We start from the raw sequence: 24,662 nt of genomic DNA, 5'->3' as shown, positions 1-24,662 counted from the left end.
AATCAGCCCTCCTCCTGCCCGTCACACTATTGCTGATACAGGCCAGGATGTCACTGGCCTTCTTGGCCAGCTGGGTACGCCGCGGGCTCCCGCTGGCCGGCTGGGGCTGCGGGAAGGGCCGCCCGCGTTCCGCCTTGGGCCGGCGCAGCCGCCAGGCCGCACCCGTGGGGCCCCTGCGCCGCCGCCGCTGCGCCGCCAGGGGGAGCGCGAGCCCCGCCGCCGCCGCCGCGGGGGGGGCTGTCCCGGCTGGGTGACGTCAGCCGCGCGGGGGCGGGGCGCGGCGGGCGCGCGCTCTATTTACGGAGGGACGGGAAGAGGAAGTTGCAGAGTTGTAGCGGAAGGCCTAACGGCAGCGGACGCACCGCGAGCAGCACCGGCGGTTCCAGCACCAGCAGCGGTTCAAGATGTCGATCGAAATCGAGTCCTCTGAGTATGTATAGCGGTGGCGCGGGGTGGTGGCGGAGGACCCGATGGCCCGGGGAGCGGGGAGGGAGCGGTTTGGTGGCCCTGGCCCCTGACCCTGATCCAGGCCCCAGCGGCGCAGGGGAAGGGAGGCGAGACGCGGCGCGGCCCCGAGGCCGTGAGGGGGCCGAGGGTTGCGGGCGGTGCTGGCCGTGCCACGGCCCGGGAGGGGCGGCCCGTGTGTCCGGTGCCCCGGCTGACCGTGCGCTGTGCCTCCCCCGCAGCGTGATCCGGCTCATCATGCAGTACCTGAAGGAAAACAGCCTCCACCGGGCGCTCGCCACCCTTCAGGAGGAGACCACCGTGTCCCTCAACACCGTGGACAGCATTGAGAGCTTCGTGGCAGACATCAACAGTGGGCACTGGGACACGGTGCTGCAGGCCATACAGTCTCTAAAACTGCCCGACAAGACCCTCATCGATCTCTATGAGCAGGTGAGCAAGCGCGGGGTTCCTGCAGACTCTTCTGGTCCGTGTGGAAGACTATGTGTAGTATTTTCCACCAATTCTTTACTGATGCAGACTTTTGTCTCTGTGTGCAGGTTGTGCTGGAGTTGATCGAGCTCCGAGAATTGGGTGCTGCCAGGTCTCTGCTCAGACAAACGGACCCCATGATCATGCTGAAACAAACACAGCCAGAGCGCTACATCCACCTCGAAAACCTTCTGGCCAGATCTTACTTTGATCCTCGTGAGGTATGTTATGCCTTTCTTAAGACACCTTTTCTGCATGACCTTCGGCATCAGCAAGCTGCTGATCGCTCATGGCATTATTTCTTGTCTTGGGGAGTGGGAACGTGCAGTTTCACAGTTTGATGATTTTACACCTTTTTTGAAGCGTTTGAGAAGTACTGCATGACACTTTATCGTGAGGCAGCAGAGCAGTGGTTTTGAAACCTGCTGCAGTTGGGAGTTTGGGGATTTGGCCCTGTGTCCTGCCGCAGGATTACATCTGCAACTTGCTCTTTCAGAAGAAAACTCAAGCTGTGTGAACAGAAATAGTGCTATGTAGTAACAGTAAAAACAAGGCATTATTTCTGGCTGGTTACATAGGTCTGAAAATTTTTGCGGGACCATGTTAGGTTAGTACTTAACTTAGTTAAGGGACTGTTTTTAGAGATCTTTCCCAACCCTGATGATTTATTGCTTTTAAGGTTGGTATTAAAGAGAAGAGCTCTTTTGGAGCCTAACAGAAAATTTATATGGAAAGGGTTTCAATTTCAGAGCAACAGAGGTCTTTTTGGGGAAAAAAAAAAATTAGAACAATTATCTCATAAAAATAACTTTTCTCTAGGCATACCCAGATGGGAGTAGCAAAGAGAAGCGGAGAGCTGCTATTGCACAGGCTTTGGCTGGAGAAGTCAGTGTGGTGCCTCCATCTCGTCTTATGGCATTGTTGGGGCAGGTGAGTCTTGAAAAATACTGTAGTAGCCTATGTCTTTAGGTTTTTGCTGAGTAAAAATAGTTACAATGTAGCTGAGTTTCTGCAGCTGTATAAAAGTAGAATTTAAATGTGGCATAGTTTAAATTTTTTTTTTTTCATGTGGTAAGGGTTTAACAGTTGTAGAAAACGTTATCACTCTACCAGTAGATTTCTTCCAGTAGAATAAATATGCAGTACAGTGTGCACTTTGAGAATAACATTCTGTAATGTATATTTTCTGGTGTGTCTTCTGCCCTTTCTCATTCTCATAACGTATTCACTGGTACTCCAGGCAGACAGTGTTTAATATGTCGTAGATTTGTGTTAATTGCTAGCTAATGATGTGTCTTTCATCTCCTCCAAAGGCCTTGAAATGGCAGCAGCACCAGGGCTTGCTTCCTCCCGGTATGACAATTGACTTGTTCAGAGGCAAAGCAGCTGTGAAAGATGTAGAAGAAGAGAAGTTCCCCACACAGCTGAGCAGACATATTAAGGTAATGTTTGTTTTTGTGTTTCTGCTGCTTTTTCCTTCCTGTGTTTTATGTTGGGAGATAAGAAGAAATCTTTTGAATGCTTTTTTTCTCCTTGTAAGTAGTTCCCCTCTCCCCACCACCTGTGTTTTTTCCTTATCTTATCAGAAGATTTTTTTTCGTGGAAGTCTGAGATTAGGTCTTTTAACAAGACTGGGTGCTTACATTAGTGATTAAGATAACTGCATAGCTTCTTTGACTTCACAATTCAGAATAAATCTGTTTACAGGAATTTGCATGGTCCCCTTCTTTATTTGTACAAGGAAGTACTTGTGTCCTAAACTGTTTTTCAAAAGCCATGTGCTGCAACTTATGAAATAAATTTGTGGTGTTCTGTAACAACTTGCTAAAAATGCTTTATTAGAACTTGTTTAGTTTGCCATTGATGATCTCTTATTTTTCTTCGGGCTAGTGAAGTTTTTCTTCTGTACTTAGTTGTCATGGCCACTTTTATTTAAAAATAAAACCAATTGACATAAAACAACCTCCAAAAAAACCTAACAAACGTTCTCTGTAAAAATTACACTCAAAATGAATCATCTTCAGAAATTCATTGAACATACATCTAGAAGATACTGTATATTTACCATCAGAATGATACTGCAGTTTTGTTTTAATGTGTTGAGTCTTTTAAATTGCTTTTTAAACTTTGCTTATGTTATTTTTCAAAACAGTTTGGGCAGAAGTCGCATGTGGAGTGTGCTCGGTTCTCTCCAGATGGACAGTATCTGGTTACTGGCTCAGTTGATGGCTTCATTGAAGTATGGAACTTCACTACTGGAAAGATTAGGAAGGTAAGTTACTCCTTATTTCACACAGAATGACCTTGTCTTGCCAGAGTGCCTAGTTTATTCTTTGTTTGATTTAATTTCTTAAGACTGTGAACCTGAGAACCTGTGTGTTTAGGTGTTACAAGTATCAATCTGCAATATTTATGTGGTGTAGTTGTTTGGTTTGTCATAGATTTGTCTCTGTTATAACTTCTTGACCTTCCTGCATTGTTATTGCCTTTAAAATGGTGACAGTGGTAGTAACCCTGTATTACAAGGCTATGGAGTCTGATTTACAGTAAGTTGTAAAATAAAACTGAAGTTAAAAATGTTAATACTTTTGCACTTTGCCTTAGAATAGAATTCCTTGATTTCACTAATGAATCTTCTGATTTTTTTTAGGATCTGAAGTATCAGGCACAAGATAACTTCATGATGATGGATGATGCAGTGCTGTGCATGTGCTTCAGCAGAGATACAGAAATGCTAGCAACTGGAGCACAAGATGGAAAGATCAAGGTACAAAACTTTTTGTATCATATTTTGGTAGAGGTGGTGACCAAAAAGATTAGTTTGCAATAGCAGTAATTATCCCATTCTGTATAAACTCAAAGGAAGTTTAACATAGCTCAGAAACAGCTATATATTGTCTCTGATGTTTAAACTCTTGATCTCATAACAAACTAATCACTTACTTGCTGTTCCTTTGCAGGTGTGGAAAATTCAGAGTGGTCAGTGTCTGAGAAGATTTGAACGAGCTCACAGCAAAGGCGTTACGTGCCTCAGTTTCTCTAAAGACAGCAGCCAAATTCTTAGTGCTTCTTTTGATCAGACAATCAGGTAAATAAACTGAGAACGTGGGAGAAAAGAAACCAGATTTTTCTTATTAAGCAATTTACATATAAAATAGTGTAATCTAGAAGTTACCTGTAGAGGTCTCTAGTCCACCATGCTTCTCAAAATACAGCCAACCTTTCAGTTAGGACAGTCTGGCTTCAGGGCTTTGTCCAGTTTTGGTTTTTTCAAGATGCCACTGCCTCTCTTGGGGGAAAATCCTGTTTGGATACAGGGGAAGATATTTTGGGTTGGTTTGATGATTTTTTTTTTTTTTTATTTTTTTTTTTTTTTTTGGTTGTTGTTGTTGCTGGTTGGAGTCTTTGGGGTGGGATTTTTTAATATCTCTTGCCTTTTGTACTTCAGCTGTATGCCTTTGGAGGAGGTTTATTACTCCATTTTTTCTGTAAAGACATGTTGGATAGTAATGTTAATACATAGTTAAATTTTTTTTGGTGTTAAAGTTTAGGTGAATATACCTTTCTTTCTCCTTTCCTCTTTCCCTTCTCTTTTCTCTCCTTTTTTCTTTGAAGGATTATTGCAGGATAGGTTAGAAGTAAGAACAAATATACTTAGAAGAATACTCAAACACTGTTATAATCTTAACAGGCAAGAGGATCCTCATCAAATCCCCTTTTCCTCCAGCTCTTAGCATCTGGAAAGTGTTGATTGTTTGTGTAATGCAGTAACTCTGATGCTGCACCTACTTGATTACTGAATGGAATTGCTCACCCACTTTCACCTATGTTGTCTTGACAGGATTCATGGTTTAAAATCTGGGAAAACCCTAAAGGAATTCCGTGGTCATTCTTCCTTTGTCAATGAAGCTACTTTTACCCAGGATGGCCACTATATTATCAGTGCATCCTCTGATGGCACAGTAAAGGTAAGATGTTCTTTACAAAGGGTAAATGCCACCATCAGACTCTTGCTGTGGTATTGCTCCTTTGTTACAATTGTTGCAGCCATTGGAAAAGGACAATTTGTTACTCCGTGTACAGTCTCTTGCAGAGCCTGTCTCTGCTGCATTTTTGAAATGGGGATATAAGTGCAGTGCTTACTGCCTGTTCTGCTTAATTCTAGACACAGAACTGTGACACCTCTAGTCCTACAATGTGGGGATTCCTGTATCTGAAACAATTGTATATCAGCTCCTTTTTAATTTTTAAAACTAATTGTTCTTATTTTTTATATTAGGTCTGGAATGTGAAGACAACAGAGTGCTCCAACACCTTCAAGTCTCTTGGTAGCACTGCTGGGACAGACATTACTGTGAACAGTGTCATTCTGCTGCCTAAAAACCCAGAACACTTTGTTGTTTGCAACAGATCAAATACAGTTGTCATCATGAATATGCAAGGACAGGTATGTGATCTTACTGGTATCCTTTCAGGTCTCTCTGTCATTTCAAGAATGTAGAAAACCTAGTTAATAACCTAGACCTAACCAAGCAGGGTTAAACCTGGTTTCTCTGGTTTGCTAGCATGACAAAATATTCTGAACTCAAGTTTATAGAACACATAGAACTCTTGAAGCAATGGAGAGATCTGTGCTCTGAACAGACCTAGTACTTCCTAAAAATTTTTGCCCTAAACATGGTACTGATATGCTGCTGTTTAATCCTGACAAATGTTTTTGGGGGTTTGTCTTTACAGATTGTAAGAAGTTTTAGCTCCGGTAAGAGAGAAGGTGGTGACTTTGTCTGCTGTGCACTTTCACCTCGTGGTGAATGGATCTACTGTGTTGGTGAAGACTTTGTGCTGTACTGCTTCAGCACAGTGACAGGCAAGCTGGAGAGAACTCTGACTGTAAGTTTTAAGCTCTGAGATTCTGCAGAGTTTTAAACAGAGGGATATAAATGTTTATTATGAAGTCCATAGGGAGGAATCTCAGATCGGGGAATCTCTAGCAGACATGATTGGTAAAAATAAATTTTAGGACATTTGGCCACAGAATGTGTTTGGGTTTTTTAGAAGCATTCAATTGTAAAGATTAGGGAAATATTTATCCATCAAGCAAAGCCTGAATTGGTTCAGACTTCCTTGAATGAGAGCATGTCTTGATCTAGGCTCCAGCTGGTGGAGAATGTGAAAAAGCTGTTGGATTTAAAGCTCTTGGGTTTAAATTTGGTTTAGATTGAACTTAGGGTAATATTGGCTTGAATATCTAAATTTAATGGGGGACACTTAGATGTTATGGATTTCAGTGGATGTAAACCTTCACTAAACCCTCCCTGGCCCAACAAAAAATAACTGCTGTGTCACAAAAATTGTAGTGACTGGAATTGAACATTGGGGGATACGTACCCCTGCTTTTGGTCTATGCACAAAGCACCTTAACCTTCAGTCCAGCTTTCCTCCAGTTGTTTTTTGAAGAGAATATTTATCTTGAATTTGCTAAAGCAAGACTCTCCTAATGCATCTTTCTGCTTTCTCTCTAGGTCCATGAAAAAGATGTTATTGGCATTGCTCATCATCCCCACCAGAACCTGATTGCCACTTACAGTGAAGATGGCCTTCTCAAGCTCTGGAAGCCATAGATTGATTTTTCAGCAAGCTCTGAAGCATGCCTGTTACTTGCAGGTTACTAGTGTTTGTGCTTTAACAAGGTCTAAATACATGCAGAGTGTAATACTTGCTCAATTTTCAGTTTGGGTTTCCAGAGAATTACATTTTTACCTACCTAGAGTGGATTGATGCATAAATGCAGCATCAGTTAATTTCACATACTTTTGTTTTTACTAGAGTAGTTGAAGCAACTTCGGTGAGAATGCTTTTTCTGCCTCCTGAAGTCTATACTCTTCCTACAATGTTTGTAAAAGTTCAGTGAGCCAGCAGCTGTTCCTGCTTATGAGTGGTTGCTGACTTCCTGGAATACAGTAAAATGTTGTGTTGTTTTGTTTTTTTAGTGAGATGTGGAAGGGAATGCTGTGTCTTCCCCACTGCTGAAACGGAAATAGTTTCCTGGAATGCAGATGATGATATGTATCATCAGCTAGAAGATGGGGTCATTTCTAGGCCATTGGGTTTTGCTGTGTTCAATTTTCACTATCATTTTTCCAATTACATTGGAAAGTAGTGTCACACAGCTTCCTCAGAATGAAACTATCCTTCCCCATCTGCCAGCACTTCCTAATATAGACTGTAAACCTGCTTAATGTGGCAGTGAGATACAGTCGATTTTGTTTGGGGATTTTTTTTTTTTTTGTTTTGCTTCACTTCCAGACTAAAAGGAGCTATAACCGGGGCCCTCTTCCTATAAGTGAAAATTGTTTTCAGACCAGCTATAACTGAAACAGGCTCCAGGGGATCAATATTTTAAAACATGCAAAAGTTGGTTTACATAGGCTGAGTTCCTAGTGCTGTGATAATGCTTTAAATAATTATTTTTATGATTTTTTTTTTATTTCATGTCTGTGGACCTAGCAAAGGTTATACTTAGGTCCCACAAGATGATAAAAAGATACTTGCAGACTCTTCAATTTGAAGCACATGATATTTTGTTGAGAGATTCTGACTAATGTACACTATTCTGAATGTACACCAGAATCTTCTAAAGTCTGACTGTGTCCTTTCTAGGATGCAGAAAAATGAGGTTTTTCCTGTAATGATCAAATCAAATGCATGTAGATTTGAATATGCTACACTGTGTTATGTCCTCATATGTATCTCATGTAGAATGCTTTCCTACTGTAATCTTTCAGACAGTAATAACTTGTCTTCAACTTAATAAATTAGTTCCACTTTAAATATTTTGTCTGTGTCTTTAGTGGTGTGGGCAAATAAGAAAAAGTTCAGCTGGAATTCTCACACAGTACCTTCGTTGCACATGGAGTGTTCGGTTCATTGTTGAGCTATGATGTTTGAATTCCCAGGTTGCTTTTTACTTCCTTAGATATATGCTAAGCAAGGGGGTTTTTAGATAGTAAGAAGTGATTATTTTTCCTGCCTGAAGTCTCTGACAAGCTCCATAGGCAATTAGTAATTCTGTTAAAGGGGAGGATCTTGACAAAATATTTTTAATAGTGCTTTCCTTATGGTAGAGATGCTCCCATCCCTTAAATATCTTTGTGACCCTTTACTGATCTCCAGTACAACTCTGTCCCCTTTTGTATGGGAAGACCCAAAACCAGACATAGTATTCCAGGTGTGTACTTGCTCTTGATGAGTAGCTGGGAAGGATTGTGTCCCTCCACTGCTGGCTACCAGGACCCCATTTTGCCTTCCTTCCAGAAAGATGGCTCATGTTGAGCTTAGTGTCCACTAGGACATTCAGGTTCCTTCTTGGCTGTTTTCCAGCTGAGTGCCCCCCAGCATATGCTGTTGCATTGGGGTGTTCCTCCCCTGGTGGAAGACTTTGCACTTCCCCTTGAATTTCATGAAGTTCTTGTCAGCTCATTTCTCCAGCCTCCCCAATTCCCTCTGAAAGACAACAAACCTCTGTTTCATCAGCTACTTCTCCCTCTTCAGTCTCATCTGCAGACTTACAGAGCCCCGAGGCAGTACTGACCCTGGGGCTCTGCCTCCAGCTGGCCTTTGTTGCACTCATCACCACCCTCTGGGCCTGCCATTCAGCCAGTTTTCAACCCACTTCACTTTTCATCTGCCCCTACCTCAACACTTTCTCTGCATGGATCTTATGGGAGACAGTGCCTTACAGAAGTCCGGGGACAAAATACTCACTTCTGTTACACCCCAGGTCAGTCACTGCAGTGTAAAATTTATCAGGAGGGTTAAGCATGGCTTCCCTTTGGTGAATCCCTCCTGACAACTTCTGATGGCTTTTTTGTTCTTGATGTGCCTGCAAATGGTTTCTAGGTTTAGCTGCACCATTACCTTCCAAGCAGTTGAGGTGAGGTAGACAGACTATTTCTTTGAATCCCGCTATCTTGCCCTTCTCAAAGACAGATGAGACATTTATTTTCCACCAGCTTTTGGGCACTTTTCCCAATCACTGTGATCTATCAAAGACTGTCAAGGAGGGCCTTGCAATGACATCTGTCAGCTCCCAGAGCACTTGTTGGTGCATCCTATTGGGGGTCGTGGTTCTGTGTATGTTCAGTTTGCCTAAGTCTTCCCTGACCTCATCATCCTTATACCAAGTGTACATCCTCCTAGCTCCAGACTTTCCCCTTGATCTCTGGTATTCTGAGAGCTCATGTTGTCACTAAGTAAGACTGAGGCAAAGAAGGAACCAACATCAACCTTTTCCATGTTGTGTTTAACCAGATGCCCCATCTAATTCTGTAATGGCCCCCCATTTTCCCTGTCCTTCCTCACTTTTGTACTTACAGAGGCCCTTGTTACCCAGTTAAGCTTTAGCTTCCATTAACTTCATCCCTGAATGCCCACACATCACATCTGTGTACCCCCCAATATACCAGCCTTGGCTACACCCTCCAGATGATTCCTTTTTGTGTTCTAGTTTAGCCAGGATTTCCTTGTGCATGCCTACAGCCCTCTTGGCCATTTTTGCCTGACTTGCTGTTCCCAGGGATGGACTGCTCTTGACGCTGGGGGAGGTGAGCCTTGAATATTAACTATCTTTCTTGGCTTCTTCATTCCAGAGCCTTACCCCTTGGAGTGCTTCTAAGCAGATCTTTGAAGAGGTTAGTCTGTTCTTCTGAAGTCCAGAGCTGAGAACTTGCTTCTCATCCTAGTCCTTCCTCTCAGTATCCTGGACTTCACCATGTCATGATCACTGCAACCAAGGCTGGTTTTCTTGATGGTCCCAAAAAGCATTTTGGTTTTGAATACAAGATCCAGTAGACCACCTCTCCTTGTTAGTTCCCCTATCAATTGAGGCACTCCATGAGCCTCCTGGATTGATTATCACAGAATTGTTCAGGTTGGAGGGAACTGCTGGAGATCACCTAATCCACTCCCCTGCCAAGGCAGGGTCACTTAGAGTAGGTGGCTTTTGAGTATCTCCAGAGAGCGGTAGTCTATGTCCAATTCCAGTGCTCTGCCACCCTCAAAAATTCTTCCTCATGTTGAGGTGACCTCAGCCACTTCCCCTCAGGGCCTTTGACCATCTTCATTGCTGTCATTTGAAAGCTCTGTAATGCCTTAATGTCTTTCTTACACTGTGGCACCTAGACCTGCCCCAGCGCTGAGCAGGACAGTCCCCTCCCTTGCCCAGCTGGGGATGCTGTGCCTGATGCATTCCAGGACATGGTTGATCCTCCTGGCTGCAAGGGCACACCAGAAAATTCTCACCCATAAACTCTTATCTTGTTCATTTGTCCCTGAGTAGAGCTTGATATGTTCCAGTTCCTCTCTCATGTAAGGAGAAACTCCCACCACCTTTCTTCTCTGACATTTCTCTGTCCTTTCTAAAGAGGATATACCCATCCATGACAATATTCCAGTGATGTGAGCTATCCCACCACGTCTCACCATTCCAGTGAGATCATGGCATGTATTTCTAGTAAAGGAAAACCGCTCGGAATATTCACAGAGTCCTCATGGAGGTAAAAGTGAACTTCGCTTTATTTCTGTCTTCAGCACACTCTCATAGGGTCCTACAGGGTTCATGCAGTGTAACAAGCTACTGTTGGCTAATACATTTTGTTCCTTTTCTTGTCCACAACATCATTGTTTTTCTTCATTCTCACTGCTCCAGGAAAGTCTCAAGGACACTGTCCTTGGAATTGTCATCTGGGTTGAAAGCTGGGTTGTGCAGACAGGCTTTGACTAAAGTATCATGCCCTTGCTCTGTTAAAATGTTCTCTACATTCTAGTTCTTGTTTATTCCCCATTCTGCATGTCTGTATACAGACACTTCAGGGTTAATCAAAGAATGGGGTTTCCTGGAAGGAATGTGAAAAGATTCACCATAGCCATAAGCACCCATGATGTGTGTTGTGCTTTGATCCTCAGCTCCAGGAGCAGCTAAGAAACATCCATCTCTGCACTGGTTGCTATGACCTGCTCTGCAGGAGGATGCAATGGCACATTTGCATCCTACCTCCCAAGTCCTTCAGTTTAAAGCCCATCTCACCAAATTGGCCAGTGTGCTGCTCATGATTCGTTTTAGCCAGGGAGATCCCCTTCCCCCATAACAGGCTAAAAATCATAAAAACACAACCCACAGTTATAAAAGCCAAAACCTTCTCAATGGCAGCAGCCACCAACCCAGACATTGATCTGCACAATGTGTCTGCTTCTGGCTGTCCTGATTTCTCTAAAAAGGTGGACAGATGAGGAGATGACTTGGGCATGGGGATGACCTGGGATGTTTTTCACCTGCTTTGCCATGGCCTTATAGTCTTCCTTGATCCCACCTGTATTTTGGCTTGTGGTGTCATTAGTATCCATATGAAGAAATGATGGGGGTAGTGGTCTATGACAGGTCAGGGTCAGCAACACCATTGATCCTGGTTCTTGGAGGGCAGGATACCATTCATGACTGTCTATCAGGCTGTCAGATGGACAACTCAGTGCCCACTACAACCACCTGATGTTTTTTACAATAATCATGTGTCGTGGTTTTAAACCAATAACTAAGAAAATTACTTATTTCTTGCTGTGAGATATGGATTAGAACAAGAGCAAAACAGGCATAAAACTTAAAAGGAAAAAAAAAAGAAAGTTTATTGACAAACTACAATAAGAACACCAGAATAAACTTCCAGAAAAACCTTTTCATCCCCTGTCTACCCACTATTCCCTTGTTCACATGACAAAAGAGACAAAAACTTTGGAACTTTGATGGTTAAAACAGTCCCAATTCTTGCTACAGTCTTTTCACCAGTCTTTATAGAGAAACAGAAGTTTCTTCCTGTTAATTTATGGAGTTTCTCACAAGAAAAACTATTTTTGTTATAGTTTTCCATTGCTCTAATGTTAGCTGCCCAGAGCTGCTGTTATTAGAGCCCACTCCTCCCATTTTCACATCACTCTCAAGTGTGTATGGGCCATGAGTCTAGGGATGGGATTTTTAAGGATAAGTTATTGTTAAAGGCAAAAAGTCTTCTTCATCTGTTTCTGTGAGCTTCACCAGAAAACAGTTTTCTCATTGCCTCTCAAGGCTTCAAATCTTCCAGCACTTCACTGTACCATAATTACTCTACTTTTTTACTCAAAATTTACACTTTGAACATTTTATTCCTCCCTATTTACTGTCATGAATTAAAGGAGTGTTTTCAAGACCTTATTGTCCATTTCCATAGTTTTAACAGAAAGATATTTCAGCTTAATTAAAGCATCTTCTTAATTCTCTACCTTTTCTGAAACTTCTTTTCTTTCCTGTCACTGGTAGTTTATAAAGTCTCTTTTCATGTTGATCACTCTCTTTTCTCTGTCTGGATAAAAAGATTAATCCGCAAGTCTCATCTGGGAAATGAAAGAGTTAAAATCCTGCCCAGGCTGTTGTAGGTAGTTCTGTGGCCTCGGCCGGTGCAGGAGCTGGAGCCGTCTGCGATGGAAAGTTCCTCATGGCTGCTCTGGAGAGTGTAGGCGCCGCGCCCAGCCCGCTGCAGGCCCAGAGCCCCTCTCCTTCTTCACTCAGCAGTCTCCAGTGAATCCAGCCACAGCAAAAAACCTGCAGCCGAGCCAGAGATCGGCTCGGCCCGGCCCGGCCAGAGCCCGGAGAAAACCCCCTCCACAGGGCCCGCATCCCCCGGCCGGGAGACGCTGGGCCCAGCCCAGTCCCCGCCTGGCCGCATGGCCTGGGCAGGGAACGGGAGGCCTGGAGCTCTGCCGCCCTTCCCAGCCAGGAAACAAAGAGAGCCAAGAGAGCTCTGGTTTTACACTTTAAGGTAGGGTTCACAAGTTGATCCCACTTTTCAATGGCCTAAACTGCTGTCAATTCTCAGCAATGACCGATAATTGGTCAGGAGAAAAGACTCCAGGCAGTTCCCAGCAACTTAAAATTTCTTAAAGGTAAAGTAACTCCATGACATCATGACACACTGCTGGTGAGGTTCTCTTTGTTGGCCCTGCTCATGGACATCTAATACCTTCAAAGCATCTGATCTGCATTTTTGGTCTGCAAGCTGAAGGGTGGAGATTGAAGTGGAGCCCTGCTTTTGTGGGTCACCAGGGTGCAAGGTGCCTCAGGCTCAGTGGTATCCATTGCAGGTATGTGGTTCTGAACCCACTTACCTATCTCTGCTTCACCCCCTCTAATACTACACAGCCAACTGACCGTCTCTTGGCATTCAGCCACCTGTCGCAGCTGGTCATCCATCTGTACACACTTTGTGCAGGTACCAGCCTTTTCTTCAGGAGAAGTATCTGGGCATCCATTGAAACTTACCACTTGTACTGACACCTCCTTCCTCACCAGTTTCATCTGTGTGGGAGCATCAGCCTTCTCAGAGGCTGTCTCAGTAGACACATTGGCTTTGTCTCTGGAATGCCCACCGTTATGGTAGAGACCTAAAGCACTTAGCACTTATCTGAGATGTAGAGCTACTTTTATATTATTATTATTATTATTATTATTATTATTATTATTATTATTATTATTACTGCTGCTACTACTACTACTACTACTACTAATTATTTTAAAATGTGTTTTCCTGACACCAGGGTAGTTGAAGTCCTATTCTTTGGGCACTGTAACAGTGCTTATTTTACCCCCCAAAAAACAATAAGCCTAGTATTTGTTTATGTGGGGTTTTCAAAAAGAGTGGCTTAACTCAAACCTCACTTTTCTTAGTGTGCTTTCCTAATGCTCTGAGCAGGAATCAGTCACAAACATGTCTTCCCAGGTGAAGCTGTTAATGAAAAACCATAGGGCAAGTTGATTGCTTACTTGACCTTGTATCACACTGCAAATTCAGAACAGATTTGGGATGATTGAGTTTACACCCCTGTCTTGGGTTGCAATGCAAGATGTAAACAAAAGTATGTATTCTTTCACCATCTGTTAAAAGCAAGTGGGGCAGTGCTCTTTATCTCTTCCATGTCCCATCCTCCCTCCAGGGGGTATCTCCTCTGTTAATGGGCCAGCTGTTAAAACTAGATGTGGCAGTGTTCTTTATCTCTTCCAGGTTATCTCTTCCACTGCCCATCCTCCCTCCAGGGGGATCTGTTAATGGATTGATAAATAACTGATAAAATTACATCATCCCATTGTGAGATGCTCCACCCAGGTGGAGGAACCAAACATTCTTACCTGGACATAATCTGAGATTCAGAACAACCTAGTCAGCCTTTCTCCACTGGATTCCCAGAGAAAGTCCAGAATGTTCTGCATCACCACTGGACCTTCAGAGAAAAACTACACCCTTCTACAGGATCACTGCTTCAACAGAACCACGTCTGACACTGCAGGAGGACTGCACCCACCATTTAATTGGACTGCTACCAACACCCTGATCAACAGGGTGTCATGTTGTATTCTGTCAGTGTTTTTTTTTTTACTACTGCATTTTTATTTTAATTTTCCTAGCAAAGAACTGTTATTCCTATGCCCATATATTTGCCTGAGAGCACCTTGATTTCGAGATTATAATAGTTCAGAGGTGGGAAGGTTTATATGTTTCCATTTCAAGGGAGGTTTCCGCCTTCCTTAGCAGACACCGGTCTTTTCAAACCAAGCAATCCCTGGGCTGAGCCAACCTCTTTTGCATCTGCTGGATAGCAGGTATTCAAAACTATGGGAAGGAGAGGACCTGTAGTCTAAGGGCTCTGAAAGCAGAAGCAAAAATGAGAGCAGGCTCTTAAACAAGCCTGCAGTGGGTGTTCTGTTCAGCCAATCTGTGCAATAGTGGAGCTGCTAGTTTGATGGGGAAAAAAATGAAATCCTAAATGCCTACTGCACAGTGAAAAGAGTAATTGTAATAGACTATCATAACAGAGTAAAATATAAGCTTGATCATATGAATTAGGTGGTGTTGAAACACTGGAAGTAATTGCAAACTCCAATTACAATAGGTCAGGTTACTATACTGGTAGTTACAGAAACAGCTACTTTGTGCTACTCTATACTCAATTTCTACATCTGTCTATTCTGTTCATTTCCCCAAATTAGAAACTGTATCCCACATAAAGCAACAAATAAGAGAAAAACCTCTTCATTTTTCAGCAGTACAGAACAGCAAGCTGTTTGCTCTAATGTGTGATACCCAGAATATTACGGGAGAACGTCCTACTAGCTCTTGCCATCCAGCGCTCTTTGCCAAAAGCTTACTCTGCTGTTGCCAGTATTTGTTTGGGGCACAGATTTTGAATCAGTAACCAGCTCATTTCAAAACAGAATACTAACCTGGTGGTGTTCCCGCCTGCCCTTCCTGCACTAGCAGAGGGTTCTTCTCTGGACTGCTGTGCTAAGGCTTCTAGAGGCAGCTCCTGGTCAGCCACCCTCCTCCTGGAATCTGGACCAGGCCCATCTGCTGTGGGGTCATCAAGCATGAAGAATTGTCCACGGCCTCCAGAATAAGTCAAGAATATGACCTCAACTACACCAATGTAGCTATGGGGGTGGTGAAAGGAAAACTAGTGTTCCTGAGAAGTAAAGTCTATGGAATATTTTTTTTTTTTTTTAATGTAATACACAATCATCTGAAGCAAAATCACGTCCCATTGTCATGCTCAGGGCTGTGACTGGAGTGTTGTTTGTCCTTGCTGTTTTGATCTAGTGGCTAAGGAAAAAAATAAAACACGGGTGCTTATTAAGCTGAAAAAAGTAGTTTGTTTTACTGTTTAAGTCTCAAGCCAGCTGTGTGGGAGTCAGCCCTAGCCAGAGGAGGACTACTTTCTGTTTCTCCTCTTGACTCAGAGAAACCACCCTATTGATAGAGCACAGGCACCTGCAGGTCACATTTTTCAGCTCACTGATGAGCTCACTCAAGCAGAATTTGGAAAAAACACTTGGCCTACAGAATTTTATTTCTGTTGAGAAAGAAAACAAAAAAGTAGGTGAAACATGCAGGTGAAAGATAACAGTTCTGTAGATACCTGAAAGGGACTACATTTGAGGTACAAAATCCATGGTATACCAGCTGTTTTTATACAATCAAAGTTGTAATGCTTAGGTAAGCTAGATTGCTTTTCTAAGAGCTTCCAGAAATTCAAGTTACAACACATGTACTGCCACGCAACAGCTACTTAGATGAGTTCTTCTCATGACATTTTTGCTTCAAAGCAGTATGGAAAGCATAAGCTCTATCCCAAGCCAGATGGTTGAGCAAGACTAAACTACCACACTAGAGGTTAAATCTGGACCTGTCTTCTCAGCATATTTTCTGAAAGAAGATGTTTAAGATTTTTCTGTGAATAGCTGTCTAAAAAGAAAGGGGGTGGTGTTTTTAAACCAACATCTGGTCTAAGAAAAGAGGCAATGAACGATTTTGTAATTATATTGGAAACACTTAATCTACAATAATTAGAACATTCATACAGAAATTTAAGAGTCAGCTTGAAATAATGCACACAATACATTAATTTCAGAACATCCTAGATGCATTGATTGGTTGTATTCACTAGCCTTCTCTGCTCTGCAGGATCACATATACCCAACTAAGAGGACTGGTAATGCTTTCCGTAACACACCAAGGGGTATCTGATTTCAGTAATCAAGGTGGAAATCAAGCTTCACCTAGCAGAAGTCTGACATTCCAAGCCACCTGTGTGCTGACAAAGCCTAGAGGATTTTATTAATCCTCTAGTGCAGTAGCCAAGGCAGCTCCAAGCAACCACTGGCTCCACAGGCAGTGTGGCTCAGGACAGCAGCCAAAAGGGAATCACCGATGAAACAAAGCAAGCTCAACACTGAGCTCTGGGGTCAGGACCAGTGCCAGAAGGACTATCTGACCTCACGTGGAATAGCATGGAGAGCTTGGGGATGACATGTCTTTAATGGGCCTGTGAAGAGCAACCACATCTGTGTCAGCCTCAACTACCATGTGGGTGCATTAGAGCCAGTCCCTATTTAACAAACACCAGTACAAGCCCAAACATTATTATCCTAATTGGTAGAAAACTTAACTGCATCTTACCATGGATTATAAGTACTTGTGCATACTTTATTCACAAAGTATAAGATCTAGAATTCCTAAAAAGCACACCACAGGATCTTAGTTTAAGGCTGGGTAATTGCACACATACAGGAATTACAAGGTTTGGAATAAAAGACAAGCAGGTATGGGAATTTTCTGGACCAAGAGCCATGGGTGAAGTGCAGTCAACTTCATTTCAGCTTGCATCCCGGAGCTTTATACAAATTGCAAAGTCAGTTCAATTACTTAGTTTATTTCTTTATGCTTTTAGAAATAACTATGGCTGGATAGAACAACAAGTAGGAGGAGGTGAGGGCAAACTGCTTGTAGTCCTTCACTCATCCACTACTGCATACAAAACAAGCATCGCAAGAATTATTCACTGGCCCATTTATGATGTCTGGCACTGAACACCACCTCTAGGCTGATGCTCATCATCTTCATACACTTCTCCATTATAGTGGTGTTTTCGCTTTTGAGATGGATCAAAGTCCACTAATTCAACCTGTTCCATTTCCTCAGTTTCTTCTATCTCCTGCCTTGTAGGTAGCAGTTTTTCGAGTAAGGACAGCTTATCTGAGGACAGGAAGCCACTCTCTGGGAAGATGACCTGAAATCATCAAGAACTAAGGTTACTCCAGTCTATCTGAACTGTTTTTTTATTAGGTCAAATAGACCTACAGGTTAAGAATCTGGCAAAGTCAGCTTTGTTGTCATAGAGGACTTCAGTTCACAGCTTAAAAAAATTGTCAACATCACTAAGTTGTTCTTTAATGCCTGCACAAAGTCACCTTCTAATTCTGGCAACTCAATCAACACTTTTCTTCTGCCTCAGGCTGCCCTGCCCTCTGGAATCACACACAGAAAAGTATATATATGTAATATAATAGCACATACAACCATGTATTTATAACAGCATATACAACTACATATTTAAATATATATAAAAACAAAATGTCAGCATTAGAGAGATGTGGTTAAATACATTCTAAGCTGTAGCAGATGTGGCCCACTAGTACAGCTCCCAGCACTAGCTTCTCCCCAGGGAAGAAAATCAGCATTTTCCAACCTACTCTTCTGCTCTAGCACAATAGTTGAAATTACTCATGCATCCTTCCTACAGGACAATAGAAACTGAAGAATATGTAAAGCAAATGGAAATTCACCACATTGCTGAAGAAACTCCTCTGGTACCTAATGTACTTTGAGCACATAGTGTTCTGCAAGTTTTGTATTTGCTTTGAACTGTAATTCTGATGAGTTTCATGTTCCCACCATTGTCAAGAACCATTATCAGAACAGGATATCTGATTATTGTATCTCTTCTTGACTGAGGGTAGTGCTTATTGGTTAAATTTTGGATGGATGCTCAGTCCTTAAATGCTGTGGAAGTAAGTTGATAGATACACTTACCCTGAATTCTATGATCAGACGTCCCTTTTCGTATGGTCTGCGATAAATTGGCATACCTTCATTCAACACACACTTAATAGCCCCATGCTCAACAACCTGGCCTAATAAATCAAACAAAAATTAAATTAACAAAAAAGGCAACAGAAGCAGCTTTACTTTCCCTTCAGTATTTATGTAGCTTTCTACATTGTGGTTAGGCAGCAACATCAACATGCTAATAGGAACTTACTGTCTGGTACTTGCCTGGTAACATCTGAGTAGGAAAGCAGATTGATGTCTACATTACATTCCTGTAATCTTGTTATGCTTCCCAAAGGAAGCATACTTGCAAATTTATTAAGTGCTCCATCACTTCCAAGGCTGAAAAAGTGGTTTTCAGAGACCCACAGCCTTCACTTCTCGTGAGATATCCTTGGGATGCAAGTATGCCCATGAGGTAAGGTCTATTACTACGTCACGCGAAGAGAGATACTGCTGACTGCTATGCAAAAAATCCTTTTTTATTTTAAGATTTGTACTGCAGACTGGGGCAAAGAATTTTATACCAGCACACACCCCCTTTTACATTAAGACAGGGTGCTTCTGTTCCTTTAGATTTCCAGCTTATGTTCACTGTATGCTAGAACTTCCAACAGAAAGCAAATCAACTCTTACCAGGATGAGAGGTAATAATAATAGTTCTGTTATCCAGCGTTGTGATAGGCTTTTGAAAGCCACATAGTGCTTCAACCAGTTGAATATCCATAGACAGAAGCAGATCTTCTTCTCGTCTAGGGCAGAACCAAGCAACAACAGTAACAGTGAGAGAGAAACAGTAAAAGAACCATACCCAACCTCAATATTTAACTTGGAAATAACAATAAGCTGCAATTATAACAGAAGCCCAGGCAATTAAACAAAGAATACCAAATATTAATGTGGCTCCTCAATTACTAGAACAATACCCACTCTGAGAGCCATTATGATCATGTCAAGCTATCTAAAGTGTTGTGTTTATTGAAAAGAAATAAATTCATCACGGCCCACTTTAATCCAGTCTCACGTCACTGCTCCTTACCAATAAAAAAAAAAACCAAAACAAAAAACTCAGCCTCATAAATACTGAAATTGGGACATTTAATTCCTTTCTCTGTGTAGATAAATTCCTTCTTAATTGCACTAGTTTGCACTATGGTACTCTGTTACACTCTGAAGATTTATTACCAGGGAAGTTTGAACAGGTGATGGCCACTCTGGGTAATGACACAAGCACCTTTTAAAAAGTACCAAAAAGGATCTGGCATAGATAGTGGTAATTAGTTTGTGTTTTGATTCAGTATGGCAATGCTAATGGTTGCCTACCTGTTCAAAGGCTACAAAATCTTATTCGAAGAACGTAGAGTACTCACCCTGGTTTTTAAAAAGTCTCTGACAGGAGACTTGAACAAAAAGCTAATTTTAGATTCTGACAGGAGAGCAGGAACATCCCCCTTTTGCAAGAACACAACCTCAGCATAACCCCACAAGACCAGTAATATCAAGGGTTATTGAAGGACACTAGAACTGAAGGCAGTGGGCAGAAGGATAGACAAAAATAATCTAGCAGAATTGTGACTTCAAGTCCCAGGAAACCATGAGAGCAGTTTGGCATATCTGAATCAGTGTTTGGTTTCACTGGAGGTTAAGAAAAATCAGCTGAGTAAGCTCATCCAAAGCAAACAGAAGTGATTCTTAACCTGTGAGCTCAGTGCTCCTTGGCACAGAACTCTGGCACCAGCTTCAAGAGCTCAGCACCATACATGATAGTTGGGCAGACCAGCTACAGCTTTCCCAAGAACCTCTGGCTCACCATTCCTATTTACAAGCACAAGGTCAATGGTTGGTGTTGAAACAACTAAGTGCTTTCTCTAAACCCACTGATTCCCTTGTAACTGCTCTGAACAGCAGCAGTGAGACAACAAATGCAGCACTCTTTTGTGAGATCATCAGCAGTGCTTTTAACTGGACCAAAATATACCGGACAGACTATTTCCACAAATAGGAACCCAAAAGAGAGAGGCGTGCACCACTGAGCAGTATTGCCTGGGAACATGAATAGCTGAGATGTGACACTGCTACGCGAGTCACTTTTGCTTTCACAATAAAAACCAGACAGCACCAATTATCCTGCCCATAGGACTCGGGCAGGAAATGAAGTGTGGGAAAACACATTTGATCACAAGGGTTTGTGCTACACTGACTACGTTTGTACTAAGTAAGATCCATGAACACATGTACACACACTCCAAGTCTTCTGTGCCTTGAGGTCAAGGGGACAACAGTTGACTACACTAAATGGCAATTTTCTGAGCTAGGTAATTGAGAGCAAGGAAACAGTTGCAAATATTCAAAATTACAAAAAAATGTCAGTATTTCAGCGAGCTCTTAAAATTAAAGATTTGTAAACTCTTAACTGTAACTGTTTTTGTTTGCCTTCTATCCCCTTTTGCTGCCAAAACTCACAGATTACCTCATGCTATTAGAACAAAAGTGGCCAGACTAGCTGCACCACAGTTCCCCCACCTCTGAGCTCCTCTGACCCCCCAAATTTATGGCTGAGTGACAGTCATGTGATCCTATCTCCTGACACTCCCGTACATACAAGATGAGTGGTAACCAAGAAAACATGTGGAAAAACATCACAGAAGACAACACAAGAGAATTTCAAACGTCTTTACCTTGTAAATAGAGAGTGGTCTTTTTGATCCAAGACAATAATAATATCCCCTGGCTCCAGACCTGGCTCTTGGTCCCCTTCACCATGGAATGTTATTTTCTGACCATCCTTCATTCCTATTGCAAAAAACAAATATGCATTTTTTTTATTTTTAAGACAAAAGCACCCCCAGCAAACACTTCTAATAGACATGAGCTGGTATCAAGATATCTCTGGATCTTTAAGCAAGAACATCAGGATCTTCCATTGAAGCATTTGTTGGGTTTTTTTTTTAATCTAAACACTTGTTCAACAGATCTTAGTGGTGCTAACCTGAATTCAGTGTTATGTCTCAAGACCATCAAGTTTAACTGTACTGCCAAAACAGCCACCAACATGAAGTCCAGATGGGAAATATCATCAAAACAGCTTTCATTATACACACAAATACAAAAAAGAAATCAGAAACACTGTGTACAAACTGCACTTCAAGAGCAACTGACCGCTCAGCTTATTCAGTTTTATAAATACATAGCACATCTCTTTATGAAACATCATCTGGGCCTGACAAGTCCAAGAAGCATTCCCCATGGACTGAAAACCTCCTTTAAGAAACTTGTTTCACCCACACAAGAAGTCTATCTAACAAAAATACTAGTTGTCTTATGCTGTATCAGTCTCTTTTCCCTTCCTTCAAAAAAAAATTCTTCTCATAAGCCTTCCATGTTCAAAATACCAATAATATATCCCTTCTAGTCCTCTTATTTACAATCACAGGATTGTAAAACAATAGGATTTCCCCTAGAAATTCAAGCATTTTGTAAGCTGAACATAACATTTGCAGGTCATAATCGTTAGCAAGTCTGTAAAAACCATGTACTTGTCAGCTTGCTCTTACAAGCTGCACTACTCCAGAGACTTCTCCCAGCAGCTTCTGGGCAGCCCCCTCAACAGAGATGCATTTGTCACTCAATACCATTACATTCACCCATCATGTTGAGGGTTTGTGTACTGAGTTGAATTTTGCCAGGCAAGGAAGTAGTACCTGTGCTAAGCAGCACTGTCAGGGTTGTGTAACCAACAGAGTTCTAAGCATGAGAGGCTTAGCACTGTCTTTGCACCTTATCACGATAGCAGATCTGGTTCCCCTTCACACTGAAACACAGCAGAAGTGATTTGAGCCTACAGGGTTTTGCTACAGGCAGTGAAAACTAATTAGGCTACCTGATCACAAACTGGGCTTAGAGGGACCTGAAAAATAATTCACTGCTTACAATAATTCAAGTTTCAGAACTCATTCTTAGTCATGTGCTAGGCTTTAAAAATGATAGTCTACTATCTTTTTAAGGCAAGACAAGTCTACTCTTTTTAAGGCAGCAATAAACAATTTTACTGTGTACAAATTCAGCACTGTTACTCACCAAATCAACACCACATACTTGCTAAATCTTCTGTTTTAGAGCTGTAAAGCGAGTCAATTCAGTACATCCAAGTTCAATACTTCACCTCAGTAAGACACCTCACCTTTGTCAATATGAACTTCTAGGATCTTCTTCTCTCTAACAATTTTTCTGCCATTGCAGCTCTTACACCGGTCCTTGGGGCTGATACGCTCCCCATGCCCCTGACACTCCATACACACAGACTGGATCTGTTGCACCATTCCTGGCCCAATCTGGTGAATTCTGATCTGCATGCCTGTTCCCCTGCAATTAGGGCAGCATTCTACCGCACCTTTCTTACCACCACGACCTGAGAACAAAAATTGGAAGTGGTTATGTACTACCAGAAAAAAAAAGCAGCCCCAAAAGCTTTAAGAACATCTTCCGTTTAGTTTCCGTTTCAACATTACCTTCACATTTGTCACAGATAACGTTTTTCTGCAGTGCAAGTTTCCTCATCGCACCATTGTACATATCTTCTAAACTTACTGACAACTGGTGGACCACGTTTTTGCCTGTAAAAGAACACAGGTATTGAATAAAGTTTAGAAGCTTGGTCTGCACATCTCCCTGCCAAGCCATGATAAGCCTATTCTCTGAGCTTTAACATCTTGTTTCAATAGAGCTTTGCCTTGTTTTGCTTGTATTGGTCAAAAGCCCCTTCCCAGCTGCTGTCCTATTAGGTAACAGTTGTTATGACATTGGCTCTGCTCAAGTCAGAAGAAACATTCTGGAAAAGTACAAACAGTAACAGTAACAGAACATACAGAACCTCAGACATTTAAGTTTTACAATGCAGAACTCTGGTTTTAACAAAGTTACCAAACAGATCTCCTACAAACAAGTGAGAGACTCTGTGTGGAATCTTCAGCACTTCTGTAATTTCTTCCTCTCACCAGGTGACCTTCTGGAACCAGAAACGAGCAATTCTATTTTTACCCTCAGGCACTCCTTAGCAATTCAGCTGCTGTAGGCTTAGTTTTGTAAAGAATGCTCAGCTCTGGGTTGTTGCAAGTGAAAAGGTGCAAGTATTTTGACACGACACTCTTAACATTCCCATGCAAAACATTTTTTCTTCCTTTTTCACCAGATCTGCACTAAGAGGTGATGGAATCAGCACTGCTCTTAACAAGTTTAAAGTTTTTCCCAGCGTGATTAAACTGGAGCTTAATTTCTATGTAGCATTTTACTGCAGCTTCAACTTAACTCCACTGCAGAATGCAGCAAGACAGAAAGGTTTCACAGACTGAACTGGATCTTGGGTCTCTTGTTTAGATAGCTCCTTTTAGACGCTACGTTTACAGTACCTTCGTTAACAAGCCATTTTAAACTACTTTACCCTTCCATTTCCTACTCTGCCTATTACTAGCTGGGCTTACACTCAGCTAAAGGTTCTCCGAACACATCTGGTTAGCGATTAACAGGAGACAATGCACATGAGACCAAACTGCCATCGTACCAAGCAAACGCCCTCTCTTGGGGTTTCAGGCGTAAAGGCACAACAGTATTCTGCAATTTTCAGACTAAGCCTATAACTTAAGTTTAACCCTGTTTAAATTCCTATATCTACAGCACTCTCCTCAGAGAATCTGATACCCCTGCCGACACGTTACCTCTCCTCTCCCTCTGCATCCTCCCTCCGCCGCCGAAGAACATATCGAATATGTCCATGGGCGAACCGAAGCCGCCGCCGGAGCCGCCCTCCTTGATAGCTTGCTCCCCTCCTTTGTCATACAGCTCCCTCTTCTTCGGGTCCGACAGCACTTCGTAAGCTTGGGAGATCTGCTTGAACTACAGGAAGGACAGTCACCGGCACTTAGATAACTGCAGCACCCCCGGCGGGACCCCCGCCCGGCCCCACCGCCCAGTCCCGCCGACCTTCTCGCCCTCATTTGGGTTCTTGTCCGGGTGGTACTTGAGCGCAAGCTTGCGGTAGGCCTTCTTCAGCTCCTCCGCGGACGCGTTGGGCTTCACGCCCAGCACATCGTAGTAGGTGGTCTCCTTTACCATAGCGGTGGCGGTGGCGGCAGCGGCAGGAAGCCCCCGGAGCGGCGGGCGCAGATCCCCCTCTCTGCTGCTCCGATCCCGACTCTTCTGGAAAGTTCGGGCCGGTCCTGCAGCCCCGCCGCCTTACAGCCTGCCCCACCCCGGAAGTCCTGCCCCGCC

The 24,662-nt window shown here is 42.7% G+C and overlaps 2 protein-coding genes across 3 annotated transcripts; one reads left to right on the top strand and one right to left on the bottom strand.

Moving 5' to 3' along the window:
* The first annotated feature begins 300 nt into the window (after window positions 1-300).
* SMU1 (SMU1 DNA replication regulator and spliceosomal factor) lies at window positions 301-7,761 on the top strand. The gene is made up of 12 exons (XM_005529966.3): window positions 301-430; window positions 687-897; window positions 1,005-1,157; window positions 1,756-1,866; window positions 2,250-2,378; window positions 3,089-3,208; window positions 3,587-3,703; window positions 3,897-4,024; window positions 4,778-4,904; window positions 5,216-5,383; window positions 5,674-5,826; window positions 6,459-7,761. Exons 1-12 carry the CDS (start codon window positions 405-407, stop codon window positions 6,555-6,557), a joined length of 1,542 nt encoding a protein of 513 aa, XP_005530023.1. The 5' UTR covers window positions 301-404; the 3' UTR covers window positions 6,558-7,761.
* Window positions 7,762-16,310: 8,549 nt separating this feature from the next.
* On the bottom strand, window positions 16,311-24,635 carry LOC102109442 (dnaJ homolog subfamily A member 1). 2 transcript variants are annotated; one of them, XM_005529967.3, is made up of 8 exons: window positions 24,375-24,632; window positions 24,110-24,287; window positions 22,907-23,011; window positions 22,579-22,806; window positions 21,077-21,191; window positions 19,035-19,150; window positions 18,381-18,481; window positions 16,311-17,577 (listed from the first exon to the last, which is right to left on the bottom strand). In XM_005529967.3, exons 1-8 carry the CDS (start codon window positions 24,504-24,506, stop codon window positions 17,359-17,361), a joined length of 1,194 nt encoding a protein of 397 aa, XP_005530024.1. In that variant the 5' UTR covers window positions 24,507-24,632; the 3' UTR covers window positions 16,311-17,358. The 2 variants fall into 2 exon arrangements, with proteins under 2 accessions (XP_005530024.1, XP_014114204.1); XM_014258729.2 differs by lacking the exons at window positions 16,311-17,577; window positions 18,381-18,481 and adding an exon at window positions 18,502-18,791 and having other exon boundaries at window positions 24,375-24,635.
* Window positions 24,636-24,662: the final 27 nt, after the last annotated feature.

Source organism: Pseudopodoces humilis, chromosome 4 (genome assembly GCF_049639895.1).
Source record: "Pseudopodoces humilis isolate 2021_Gansu_Grassland_sample_001 chromosome 4, ASM4963989v1, whole genome shotgun sequence".
Taxonomy (NCBI): domain Eukaryota; kingdom Metazoa; phylum Chordata; class Aves; order Passeriformes; family Paridae; genus Pseudopodoces; species Pseudopodoces humilis.
Note: the sequence above shows the minus strand (reverse complement) of the source record. Positions and strands in the feature narration are given on the sequence as shown.

Bases quoted from the DNA above. Each gene is read 5' to 3' on its own strand.
- SMU1 (XM_005529966.3), top strand. From the start codon at position 405: ATGTCGATCGAAATCGAGTCCTCTGA. The intron at 431-686 runs GTATGTATAGCG...CCTCCCCCGCAG, and splicing joins ATCGAAATCGAGTCCTCTGA to CGTGATCCGGCTCATCATGC. The intron at 4,905-5,215 runs GTAAGATGTTCT...TTTTTATATTAG, and splicing joins CCTCTGATGGCACAGTAAAG to GTCTGGAATGTGAAGACAAC.
- LOC102109442 (XM_005529967.3), bottom strand. From the start codon at position 24,506: ATGGTAAAGGAGACCACCTACTACGATGTGCTGGGCGTGAAGCCCAAC. The intron at 22,807-22,906 runs GTAATGTTGAAA...TTTTGTTCTCAG, and splicing joins TATCTGTGACAAATGTGAAG to GTCGTGGTGGTAAGAAAGGT. The intron at 19,151-21,076 runs GTAAAGACGTTT...GTTCTGCCCTAG, and splicing joins GACCACTCTCTATTTACAAG to ACGAGAAGAAGATCTGCTTC.